General features: G+C 43.9%; 2 protein-coding genes across 4 annotated transcripts; both read left to right on the forward strand.

The window, feature by feature from the left end:
• The first annotated feature begins 7,207 nt into the window (after positions 1-7,207).
• On the forward strand, positions 7,208-9,752 carry LOC120906768. Of its 3 annotated transcripts, none has more exons than XM_040318707.1 (3): positions 7,208-7,715; positions 7,871-8,212; positions 8,394-9,752. In XM_040318707.1, the coding sequence occupies exons 1-2, from the start codon at positions 7,484-7,486 to the stop codon at positions 7,963-7,965; spliced, it is 327 nt and encodes a 108-aa protein (XP_040174641.1). In that variant the 5' UTR covers positions 7,208-7,483; the 3' UTR covers positions 7,966-8,212; positions 8,394-9,752. The 3 variants fall into 3 exon arrangements, with proteins under 3 accessions (XP_040174641.1, XP_040174642.1, XP_040174643.1); XM_040318709.1 differs by having other exon boundaries at positions 7,209-7,715; positions 7,839-8,212; XM_040318708.1 differs by having other exon boundaries at positions 7,871-9,752.
• A 1,898-nt stretch (positions 9,753-11,650) lies between these two features.
• Positions 11,651-12,604, forward strand: LOC120905652. The gene is made up of 3 exons (XM_040316642.1): positions 11,651-11,829; positions 11,907-12,436; positions 12,509-12,604. The coding sequence occupies exons 1-3, from the start codon at positions 11,748-11,750 to the stop codon at positions 12,602-12,604; spliced, it is 708 nt and encodes a 235-aa protein (XP_040172576.1). The 5' UTR covers positions 11,651-11,747.
• Positions 12,605-12,851: the final 247 nt, after the last annotated feature.

The following is a 12,851-nucleotide window of genomic DNA, read 5'->3' on the forward strand; positions in this document are numbered from 1 at the left end:
ACCGGCGCACCAATTAAATCCTCAAAGTGTTTGGTATGATCACGCAACCTAATCAGAGCAGCTACCTCCCCCCGGCCGCGGAATTACCACATACACATCCCCGGCGAGCCGGCCTTACGTTGCTGTGCGTGCTAGGAGTAATGCTGCTCTACCAACACTGGAATCTTCCGGATCTAATCGGTCCTTTTTTGGACTAATTCCTTTTCACAACGTTTTCACAAGGGGGCGAACGCGCGGTTGGGAGTTCATATAATATGCGGAAGCAGCAGTAACAGAACAAAACGCACGAAACGGAAGCGGACACAGACCCCTTGGTGTGTGTACAGTCACCACACAGTCTGGCTGGCCTGGATGTGGAAGCGCAGAACAAAGCGGAGCAATAATAACAGATATTTATCCTTTTTTATCGTTTTAGATTGTTCCATCGGGGGATGATGATATTTTTTCCTGGATTGACACCGAGGGGGAAGCGAAGGGGTTCGCCTGTGTCCACCGACCGAACCATGCTTCCACAGCAAACCTCCTCCTCACCCTTGCGCCTTCTAGGAACGACCGAACCCCGAACCCCGAACACTTTTCTGACCATATGGTGTTGATGAATTCTGATTCAATTTCAATAACCAGCGGTGCTTAGAGCGTTTGTTACCCTCACCATTCCCCCCCTCCACTCAAAATCACCCTCTCGCCCGCGTTTTAGTGTGTGTGTGTGTGTTCCCTCCCCGTCCAGGGATGATGATAATGCATTTGTAGTAATAACTATTTCACTCTCCTCCTTCCGCTCCGCTGACGATTCCTCCGCGCGCGCAAACAAGGATACGGTTGCAGCCAGTACGAAGTAGTGTGTGTGGTGTTTTGGGAGGGGGTGGGTGGAAGGAGGGTGTCATGTCATGGCTTTTCTCCGCGCATTTCCGGTTTCTGACTCGCCGGTTTCGAGTGTCTATGTATGCATATCTCTTTCCCTCCCCCTCTCCTCCCCTGCACGACAAGCGTAACGCGGTGAACACGTGCACACATTCGCTTTTCTGCGTGGTATGATGAGGGAAAAATCGAGGACCTAATCGACCGCGTAGTGTGTGTGTGTGCAGCGCAGTGAGGCGCACTTGGCGCGCGCTGGTAGGGAAACGGAGAGGTGAAGGACCGGACCCCCGGACCCTTTCGTACGACGCCGCTAGCGACCGCGCTACATCCAGATGTAGCGTCGTCCAAGTGTGGATTTCGGGTGCGTTTCTCTTGATGTTCTTCAATTCCTGCACACACACAGCATTATGTTTTGGGTGTTTTTGGTCGATTCAAAGAGAGAAGAAACAAGCAACTGTAGAAGGTGTACGGTATTAATTGTAGGAAGGTTAATAATTTAGCGTAACAAGTTGATTTATTTTTGTGTAGGGGTATTTTAGTTTGCTTTGTTTGCCACTACTACTAAATTAATTGTTCCATTTAAGCAACCGATTCTTCCTAGAGCATAGTGGAGTTACCAAACCACGCCAGTAAAGCGAAGATTGTGTGAAGATTAGGAGGAACCGAAAGGACGCGGATTTGTAACGACTACGTCATTTTTAGCCCTCACGAATTTCTGTAAAGCATGACAAGCTCGTTTTTATTACAATCCTGCACACATACCCCTTTTGCATCTAGACCATTGGCAGGTGTTGTGTTGCGCGCATCGGGGAAAACATTTAACGGAACCTTTACCATCTAAAGACACCGTTTTCCATAACGGTTCCACCACAACGCGCTGGCTTCCCACGGTTCGGTTTAACTGTAAGGAGATATATCACCTTATGGCAGGAGTAGTCACACAGGATGACGGCTCATCGCTGAGTGTAAGCGAGACCAGCAAGCAAAAAAAAAAAAGGTGTGATGGATGCAAATCAATTTGAATAAAATCAATCGCAGGATGACAACAAGCACACCTCCCTTTTTGGTTGGCATTTTTAACCGTCGTCGACGTCATCATCGCGAAGCAATAAATATTAATCAATCCCATCTTTCTCTCTCCATCTGGAGGTATTTATGAGGTTAAGGGGGAAACAGGAATGGCTGCTTTGCATGATGAGTATAAAATCTCTTTCGTCATCTGGAATATAATTTTTTATGAAAAAGGCGGTTCAAACGCAGGGTCCCCTGCTTACATTTTTCCACTTGTGAATGCAGCAGGTTCCCATGGAGAGGAGCTTAAATCTGTCGTATCATCCTTGTCTGTGCATGTACGCATAGCGAATGAAATGTAGATAAAGATATGTGTGTGTGGTGTGTGTGCTTGCTAAAAATTAACACAAACGCATTTAATTGTGATCGAAAGCGTTTAGTTTTCATGAAAAAAGGGGGAAGAAGAGGGTTCTCGCACCTGCATCATAACTATTTACCAAACGCTAGTAGGACAGGACAGGGGTTGCCCGGGGTATCGTGGTGTTGGTACCTGTTTTGCAAGTGATATTTTTACAACTGAGTGCGGCGCGCATGTTCTCAGCTTCTTCGTCTCGTTTCCCGAGTTGTGTTGCTATGGTTGGGTAAGGGGGTTTCCCACCTGTACCACCCGACGAGGCGACGACTTGGCAGCTTTTTGCCCGTTTTTTCGAATCTGGTTTTTGTTTCCCCTCGAGGACTTTTCTCTATCCATGCCGCCGGCGGGAGGGCGATGAAACGAACACACTTTTAATGCATATTGTAAGCGCTGCGCACACACACACACACACACACGCACAACACGGTACAAGATGCCGATGGTGCAGTGTGTGCGGCATTAGAGGAGACTGATGGCATGTGATTTTGTGGCGCGCAAGGTTATTAGAAACGATTTATTATGCACCGAAAAAGTGTCGTCGTTGTTGATGCGACGAGGTCGCTCGATCGGTACGCGGCAGGTTTTTTAGCGCGGTACCGGGACCCCTTGGTTTGTCGTTTAATTTGTGTCTGCTCTAGTCATAGCCGGAAAAACCCCCGAAGTGGCGAAGGGTTCGGAAACAGGATTCATTACCATATTTTCACGTGTGTCCTGCTGCTTGCAGAGTCCTGCCGAACAACAGGTCTTTGGGAGAAACCGGTAACATTAGAATACCGGTGTGCTGCAGCTCATCGGTGACAGGTTGCCACTGGTTGATCTTTTGAGTGTCGCCGAACAAACGGTTTTCGGGTGCGCCTTTAAGATTGTCGTGCGCTTTGACACATCCTTTTCCTTTCAAACAGACACGCTGGGTGCGTCAAGATGTGTGTGTGTGTGTGTGTGGTACAGCGCGCAACCCGCATTTTCGCAGCTGCGTTCTTCTAGTTTAATTGCCCTTCATGCCTTTGTCTCCATACATGGTTCATCGGGGGGTTTAGTTTTTTTTTTACTGTTGCCCAAAGGATATCTGGAGTGTCCGGTTTTGCCAACACACACCCGAATCGTCTTCAATCGCAGTGATTTCCTGCCTTTTATTGCACCCATCGGCAGACATTGTTTCTTCTCCCTCCCAGCACACTCCCATGGGAGCAAAAGGGGCGCACGTGAATGCGCCCGCATCTCATCTACGCGCGTCAATGCTGGAAAAGCGCGCGCGAACGCAAGCATTAATAAAATACTTATTTTATTGCCCGTCTCGTCGCTCCGGTTTTTGGTAGGGGCTGCGTTTGTTGCGTCGCTGTTTTGGTTTTTGTGTTTTTGGGAAGCGTTTAGAAGCGGACTACATTGTATACGCATGGTGCCAATAAATGATTAGATTAGTGGATCGATTTCAATTTGCACATGACAAGGAGAGCTATCTAAAGCTGGGTGTGTGTGTGTGTGTGTGTGTGTGTGTGTGTGTGTGTGTGTGTGTGTGTGTGTGTGTGTGTGTGTGTGTGTGTGTGTGTGTGTGTGTGTGTGTGTGTGTGTGTGTGTGTGTGTGTGTGTGTGTGTGTGTGTGTGTGTGTGTGTGTGTGTGTGTGTTTGTGTGTGAGAGAGAGAGAGAGAGAGAGAGAGAGAGAGAGAGAGAGAGAGAGAGAGAGACAGAGAGAGAGAGAGAGAGAGAGAGAGAGAGAGAGAGAGAGATAGATAGAGAGTGTATACTTTGCCACACTTCAGTGGCGTCGAAAGGTTTAAATTGATGGTAAAAATTATTTGGTTGGCCTTAGATGTAATTTTTTTTCTGTTTCCAGTTATACGAGATAATGCTTCGATCACGCCTGCCTGAACCCTTTTCTCACGAGAACTTTTCAAGATCAAAATTTATTTTCCCATCAGTTCAAACTATAATTCAATCGTCTTTTTGGGGCTCCCCGGCTCGACGTATCATACAAAAAAGGAAATGAAAAAAGCTCGTAAGAAGAGCGTCTTTGATTTTTGTGTGGGAAAATGTATAAAAGTCGAACATATCAAACACCGTGTCCTCCTTCTATTGTTAAAACTGATTGTCTATATGTTTTTTTTTGCTTCATTCAGATTTGCTACATCGACGAAAAGAAGACAAATGCCACTACGGTACAGTAATTAAGTGCAAGTAGCGCGCCTCTCAAGGAGCAAAAGAGATCCCCCTCCAAACAATAGCAACATTTATCGACCATTGGTGGCGACGACATCGGTTGGCAAAAAAAAAACTGGACCATCAAATAAAACGACAAAAAAAAAAACGGAAAGCTGCTCCCCTTTAGTCCAAACCGAAAGTTGAAGAAAACAATTGAAGAAAGACGGGCAAGGGTGCGAACATCATGTGTGTCCCCTTTTCGTGTTTTGTTCTTAAAGAACTGAAGTGGAACTTTTGAGCCTCCGTTTTTAGTTCCCACACGTACACACACATACACGGTGTTTTGGTTTCGCTGTCACTGCCAAGAGAGAAAACTATCGACAGAGTAAAATGCTCTGCAAAAAAAAAAACACACACACACTCTTTTGTCGTAAGAGCTTGTGGTGCCGCACCCTGTCAAGGAAATCAATATTAAAATCAATATACGTTTATAACGAGTCTCTTTGACCGTCTCAAAATAAGGAGAAAGGGTAGGGGGAGGGGTACCCCCAAGTCTTCCCACAACAGCCAAATTGAGGAAGTCCTGGTGGACGGTTCTCTGTGGTTCGTATTTTTATTTGCAACCAGTTGTTTTATGGCTAACATGCAAGCGTTGGGGCTTGAGGATAGATGTTTTGTAATACATTTTTTTGCGTTTTTTTTCTCCGTAGGTTCCGTCTGGCTGAAAACATTGGTCGAGCGTGAACAAAACCGGGAAGCAGGCACTCTCCTGCCCTTTTTTAAATTACGAGCCTACGGGCGGGACGGCCGCGTGTCTTGGAAGACGGTTTTTTTCTCGTTGTACTTTTTTGTTAGCGCTGTTGGTGTGTTGGGATTGTTCACGGCGATTTGTTCCCACCGAATCTCCCCGTAAGAGCCTGGGCATCATTGCTGATCAGTGAGGAAGAAAAGCAAAGTTCGTCCCGTGGACCGACGGTTCCGTAAACCACTCCCCTTCGGTTGCGCTTGTTGCGCGCTCTTCGGGTGTGCGGTGCCATATGCTGTCCCTGTTTATTTGCCGGGAAGTGGAAGCGAGAGCCGCAGCAACACAATCTCTCTGGTGTGTACTAGGCTTGGGCAATTTGATTCTTTTCAGTGAACGCGTGCGATGTAGTTCGTTCAGTATGATGAACTGAACGCGTGCGGTAGGTCAGTCGCTCAATTGTAGCTAAGTACCATTTTTTAAAATATTATGTTTAATTTTATCGAGATTTTAATGCAAGAACAAAAAGTTTTTGCTTTTAAGGCTGCATTTTTAATTATAAATACCGTCAGTCCGAGATACGCGGTTCATACATAACTAGGTAACTAGGTTTTTACATTAAACCATTTATGTATCACAATTCATGCAGAAAATTTGAAAATTTCTGGTTTTTAAGAGGCTCTACAATTTTTGGTAAAACAGTAATTTATCTTGCATTTGAGAATCCTTTGAGCCAATTATACTAATTGCACACAAGAACTTAGAAAACGTAGCTCGAGAACAAACTGTATATACTTAAGTTGATTTGTAACGAAAGCTAATCTAAATGAGTAAAATCTACAAGCTTTCTTTTTTATGTTGCTGTGCGCTTAACGAGTTCTTTTTGTGCGACTGAACTAACTGAACGCGCGTGCGGCAGTGTGCGGCAAGAGTTCTTTTTGTGCGACTGAACTAACTGAACGCGCGTGCGGCAGTGTGCGACAAGAGTTCTTTTTGTGCGGTAGTGTGCGACTGACCCCACTGAATACGCGTGCAGCAGTGAGCGACCGAACTAACAGAACGCGCGTGCGGCAGTGTGCGACAAGAGTTCTTTTTGTGCGGTAGTGTGCGACTGACCCAACTGAACACGCGTGCGGCTGTTTGCGAATGACCCATCGGCTATGAGTGTTCTTTCTCACTCAGAATGGGGTCAGTGTGCGGCAGGAGTTCTTTTTGTGCGGCTGTGTGCGATTGATCAATCTGACCACGCTAGCAATACAGGCGGTCCCCGAGATACACGGTACCTCTTATACGCGGATTCGGAGATACGCGGTTTTCTAAATTTGACAATTCTTTGAGCAAATTGTACTGATTTGACACATCAATTTCAAATTGCCAAATAATTTCCGTTCTGATCGAATGTTAAAAACTATTTCAAAAGGTTTAAAACAGTTATATTCAGTCAGAATCATATCAAATAATTCATAAAGTGACTAAAACCGCCCCCTACTTGCAAAATTACACGAAAATTTGTGATATTTTAGCTGGAAATCACGAGATTCGACTTACGCGGAAATTCGAGATACGCGGTATTTTGCGGCCGTTTTCGGTCCCCATTAACCGTGTATCTCGGGGACCGCCTGTATGTGCATTCTTTCTCGCGCAAAGTGCGATCGATCTTCTTGTGTCGTTGTGTGTGACAAATTCTGCCGACCCAAAACGAATGTTTTTTTTTCGTTCAGTCTATGACACCGACAGTTATCTTGCATCTCTTTCAGAGCACATTTCAGTTAGTTCTGTATGCGTGCGGAAGACCTACCCGTTCACTTTTTCGCGTGCGGCGATCAACCGCACACTATAATGAACTGAGTGTGCGGCATAGGTCTCGCACAATTGTCCCATGCCTAGTGTGTACCCCGTCGGTCCGGCAGCAACGCTGCAACTCGGTCCGTTTGTCGCTTGGACGCAACAAGTTACCAGCCGGCACAGCATCTGCAACAGCGCCGAATGTCGCACGCAGGCGGAGAACTGCGCATGATACACGTATAAAAGCGGCTCGCCCGAGTGTGTCGGAACTTTAGTTTCTTCGGAACCGTCCACATCTAGACTTCTAGAGCTTGAGCTCTCGTGCACGGTTTCGAAGCACTTTTGAGTTGTTGTGGAAAGAATCAGCTGTAAAACATCTCGTGTGTGTGTGCGTGCGTGCGGTGTGTGCTAGTGAAGCTGATAGCCGTTAAACGACCCAACTCGTCGGGTGCAAAGGATATAAAAAAACATTCTAGCGGGTGTCACGCATTTGTTTGCGAGTCGAGTCATTCGCTGTAAATCAGGCTAAGCGAGAATGGCGGTCAAATACGATGCGGATGCGGACAAGGAAGGCGTCGCCAGTGGGTCGAAAGCACCACCATCCTCACCAATACACGACGACAATCAAACAGATCCAACCTTTCAAGCCCTTACACCCATGATAGAGGAGCAGTACGTTTACTACCCGGAGGACGTGTTTGTGATGATACAGGTCGTACGCATCAGATGGTTGCTGCGTCTGATTATCACCCATCTGGTATCTCAAGGTGAGTAACGGTGGAGCACACTTGGGTGAAGTGTCTTGCTCAGTGATTTGATGGTCATTTTACTACCAAAGTTCTCGGTGTTTGTAGTTCTGATACAATTTTGTTCGTTTCTCGTTCTGCTAGTGCTGATATCTTACATGGATTATTCACCCCAGGGACAGTATATGTGCCAAACCGTAATGTTGGTGTTGATGTACTATTATGGCATTTAAATGGTAACACCGATGCTGAAGCAGAAGATGAGGAGTAGAAGAAGGAGGGACCGTATGATGTCATCGATTCGCTCAGCGGCAGCCAGTGGCAGCTCAGCTTCTTTTCTGTTAGTATGGACTCGGATCGGAGGACACGTTTTCGAGTTCTTGGACGATACCAAACATCACCGCAGTCATCCTGTTGTTAGCCACATCAACAATTTCACCTAGTAGTAGCGTACTTGAGATTCTGTAGTGGTTTTTGCTACAGTGTGCCATCTCCTTACCATCCTACAACATCCTTACGTAAGCATGTTAGGGATGGGAAAATAATATTAGATGTAACTGCTCAAAGTTTGCAGCGATAGACCAACTGCGCGATGGTTTATCGCTCCACACTTTGTTTTGTTTTTCTTTTACTTCTACTTATTAATCTTAATGGGTTCAGTTTTCTATAGTATTAAAATGAATCCACCTGTACATATAGGTTCGACCAGCATCACTCTACATCCAATTGCGACATGCAATCGATACGGTGCCTTTTTGCCCACTGTCCAACCCCAAAACGTCAGCTCAATGCGTTTGAATGGACTTTAAACGCATTTGACGCCATGTTGTAAATATTTCGACACGAGGCAAAGAGGTAACCCCCCACTAGGATCTGCTTGCACTGACAAGAAGATGAATAAGCTAGTTTAAGCGGAATAGTATCTAAGTTTAGGAAATAAGGAATAATAATACCTAAGTTTAGGAGATAAGGGATTTACCCTTTAGGAGGGTAAAGGCGTGTGTTGGTTGGTGTTTAGCCAGCGCTAATAGTTCGTTTGATCTGAACTGTTATTTGTATTAAGTCCAGTTCAACTACCAAACCAAGGGCCGGGGTATCTGCAATGTACAAACATGGTTTAGATGTTTGTTTGTTCCTTCGCATTGTTGCGAAAGACAAGCAAAACTCGAACCATTTTAGGCGATAAGGAAACAGAAAACTGTTGAAGTAAAAATTAAGATAAGTCTCACTTCAGATTTGTTTAGCTGCACTTAAGTGTAAATGCGCAGCTGTACCTGTATGAAGGCTTCAGGGTTCGTTCTTATTTGCAGACTGTCCATAATCTAATGTACAAAATGTTTGTACGACATGTAAATATCGGACACGAACCAAATAAGTAACAAAATTAGACATTTCAACATTTCTATTAGATTCAGGGAAATGATCCACTGTTAGTAAGGAAACACGCGCGCAGGAGCTCTTGTAGGTAGTGCTAGTAGGTGAAATGTTTGATGAGGCCGGCAATCAGGCAAACAAGGGCTATAAAATTGTTCTAGATTTAGAAAAAGGACTACGAATATTGTCTACTTCTTTATTCATCAAAGCATTCTCATACTCTTGCAATGTGTGTCCAACAAAAAAAGAGGTAGAGAGCGATAGTGATCGCACCACTTGTTGCCAGTTCGGAATGGAACTCACGGCGGCTGCTCTAATCGAAGGTGCTCGTACAATCGGGCTGTGAATAATCCCTGTTAGTGTTGTTGTTTATAACATTGTTATCATCACACGTGTCTACATATACTTCCTGCAGGTGTATTTACTCGCTTCCTAGCCACATGCCAATCAATGGTGCGCACCACTTCGCTGCTAAATGTTAGAAAGGAAACCCATCACTATTATTAGCATCGGCTTTATCAGCTGAGTGCAACTACTAACCAGCCGTGTATTAGACTACAACATAAAGACTTGCAAATAGCCTTGAAAAGATACTAATAACCATCGTATATATGTAATCAATGTAATCAAACGTTTCCTCCTACTTTCGTAAATAAATAATCATATGTGTGTGTTGCACTTGCTTTCTGTGTCTACATACAAAAAAAAAAATGCGTTTGTGTATTTATTTCAATTCGCTTCACAAATAACAGCTCCGATGTCTACAACAGAAATTGTTGGAAAACCTCGAAATCTATATTTGAAGACAGTCTTAGGCGGCGCTCTGGCAGCAATTGAACAAGACATCCGACTCGAACAAACGCATACGACGTATATGGAGGTGCACCGTCAGGCATCTCGAACTTGTCTAATTCCGTATATTTTTCATGTTAGGTGTCTTGTTCTATTGAAGCAACGCTTCTTTTTTAACTAACTACAACGATCAACGGTCATGATGACTTCCTTTAACAGAAAATTCAAATTTGAATATACGTACTCACGGAAGTGTTGCCTGTCGTTTATGACAGTGCTCTAAAACCTTTTTAGGATTGCGGACCACTTCGCTTTGAAATACATTTGCAGCGGCTCACATCTATTGTGGGCATACATTAGGGTAAATGTACCTATAGTGGTGGTATTGCACTAAAATGCGGTTCATACGGAAAATTACAAGTAATTAAGTTATTTACGTTAGTGTGAAATGTTCTTTAGCCTTTTACAAAGGGTTTAAAAGTTAAATGGGGCCATTCCGTTACTTAGTGACCGAAAAATCCATTATTTTGTGAAATGTGTCAACATTTTTTCCAAAATCCTTAGGATTTCATAACGAAACTCATTTTTCTGTTAACGTTCTAAATGACCACATAACCACGCAATTACTAGTTTTACAACATAACTGTTATGAAATGTTATTGTTTTACTAAAATTATTTGCCTTTTGATCATATTTATGCATTTTTAAGTGTTTTTTACCATAGTGCCATTATAGGTACACAAAACAGGCATGTTCCTATAGTAGTATTAGTTATAAAATCAATAAAAACAGGTCGTTTTAGATTTTTTCGACGACATTTTTGACATGTCGTACTGTTTTCATTAAAATAAGCAACAAAAATGAGTTTTCTGTAGGTAATTTACCAAAAACAGGCCAAAATTTCCTTATATGGCTGAATGGAAAATTGACTTCAAATCAAGCACACTCTTCCGGGTGTAGGTTGACGACAGGTGTGATGCAGTACTTTAGTCGATATTTTCATTAACCAAAATTATACATTTTTTTACGATCAAATTACGCAAGAAACCAATATTATGGCAGTAATCCTTGCTATTCATACGAAAAAAGCTTCGAAACTAAGTTTCATTGATATTATACACCGTTTTTGATGCATCTTTGTTTACCACCACTATAGGAACACAATAGGACGACTATAGGAACCATACCACCATTATAGGTACAACGAAGCAGTCACAAAAATATGTTTTTTTTCGTAAATTTGATGTATTTCATGATAAAAGTGGTTGTGATTGCGAAGATAAAACATATTCCAATTGCTATGTGTTAAAATATTCAGAAATTGTCCTTCCTGACACTTTAAATCGATTAAAACACATCGGTACCACTACAAATTGCACCACTATTGGTACATTTACCCTATATGGGCTTATTTCAAATGTTTTAATTAAAATTGTGTTAAAATCTTATTTTAGACGTGTCTGTTGAAAATTTAATCTTTATTGTTGGAAAAAATTGCACGACGTCAATTGTAATATTCGTTTTCTTAAAAAAAACAAAAAAAAACAAAAAAAAAAAACAAATTGTTTTGCCGATCATATCTGTTAACGTCCCGGACTACATGTTTTGGAGACCACTGATTTATGATACCAATCAATTTTTTTCCAGTTTACCTATCGTATTCCAATTCAAAGGTGGGTCAATGGTCTGTGAAATGTCAAAGAAGTACGTCATCTGGCACTGTCTTGCGCATTGGGTGACCAACTCCCGATCTCAATTGCACTCGGGAGCTTGTACTGTGCAGACGTGTGTCCCAACTTTTCCCTATTTCTCTAGCGAGCACTTAAGCTCTGTGTCTTAGGCCAATTATTTTGTGTGTGTGTGTGTCGAAAGAAGCCAGACAGAAGGATGGACAACATTTCTTTGAGCGAACTTCTGAACCATTTCGAACAGAAGGTGAACGAAAAGCGCGACGTGCTGTATGAAAAAAGTAATGGAATGTGACGAGTGTGTGGCGGTGTGTGTAGATAATAGGTAAAACTGTGTACTTTTGGCACTCTCTTCCAGTCATGCAGCCGGACTGCAACGGTTTGCGGCGTTCGTCCATGCTGCGTCAGCTGCACTGTTTGGTAGAGGCGTCGGATGCGCTCAGTACGGCCGGGCAGCACATCCGCAAAAATCATAACCGCTACCTGCACGAATCGGCTGAGCAGCCAAAACCGAGCCGGCAGGCCCTATCCAGCGACTCCAGCGACGAGCCGCAGGAAGAGAGTTCGCTCAACGAACGGTACCGATCGGCATTTGGTGTTGGTGCGCGTATGCTCGCACGGCGCAAAAAAGCGGCGCCGAAGGAACAAGTGCAACGGTCCGCTTCGAGTGGTCGAGTGGGAACGGCCATGCCGATTGGAAGGGCACCGTCACCGGCACCTGTGCTGCACTCGTATGATTATCCGTGTTGTTCGGCGAGGTGGATACCGCCAAGGCCGCCGACGCCGGCTGCGGTGCGGATCGGCAGAAGGCTGGCCAGCTGGTCGGCATCGCGTCCGGCATCGCCGCCATCGCCACCATCACGGTCGGCATCATCGCCATTTAAAGAGGTACGTAGGGACAATAGGACTGTGGTTAGCTAACTTTTTTTCTTTCTACAATTTGTTTATCCTTTAACACAGTTTCGACTTCCAAATGGATGGCTAAAGCATGATGACGGCAGTCAAGCGGCTTGCGTCTATGAAGCGGATGTGAACGTGTCGTGCACCAAGTTCTGAAGTTACTCTACTAAATGGAATCGACTCATCTTTGTCGTTTAATATTCACCATAAGTATTATATTCGACCCATATAAACTATAACCCACGAGTCTCCAAACTGTTCAGTTCGTAGGCTGCACCGCACCGCACTAATGATGTTGTTAAAGGTCATTTTAAATTTACTTTCAGAGTGATTGAAAGTGCTTTCACAAATGAAAAAATATTTTTTGATTAATTACTCGAAAAATAAGCTATTTATTTTAACC

The sequence above is a fragment of the Anopheles arabiensis genome, chromosome X, assembly GCF_016920715.1.
Source record: "Anopheles arabiensis isolate DONGOLA chromosome X, AaraD3, whole genome shotgun sequence".
Classification (NCBI taxonomy): Eukaryota; Metazoa; Arthropoda; class Insecta; order Diptera; family Culicidae; genus Anopheles; species Anopheles arabiensis.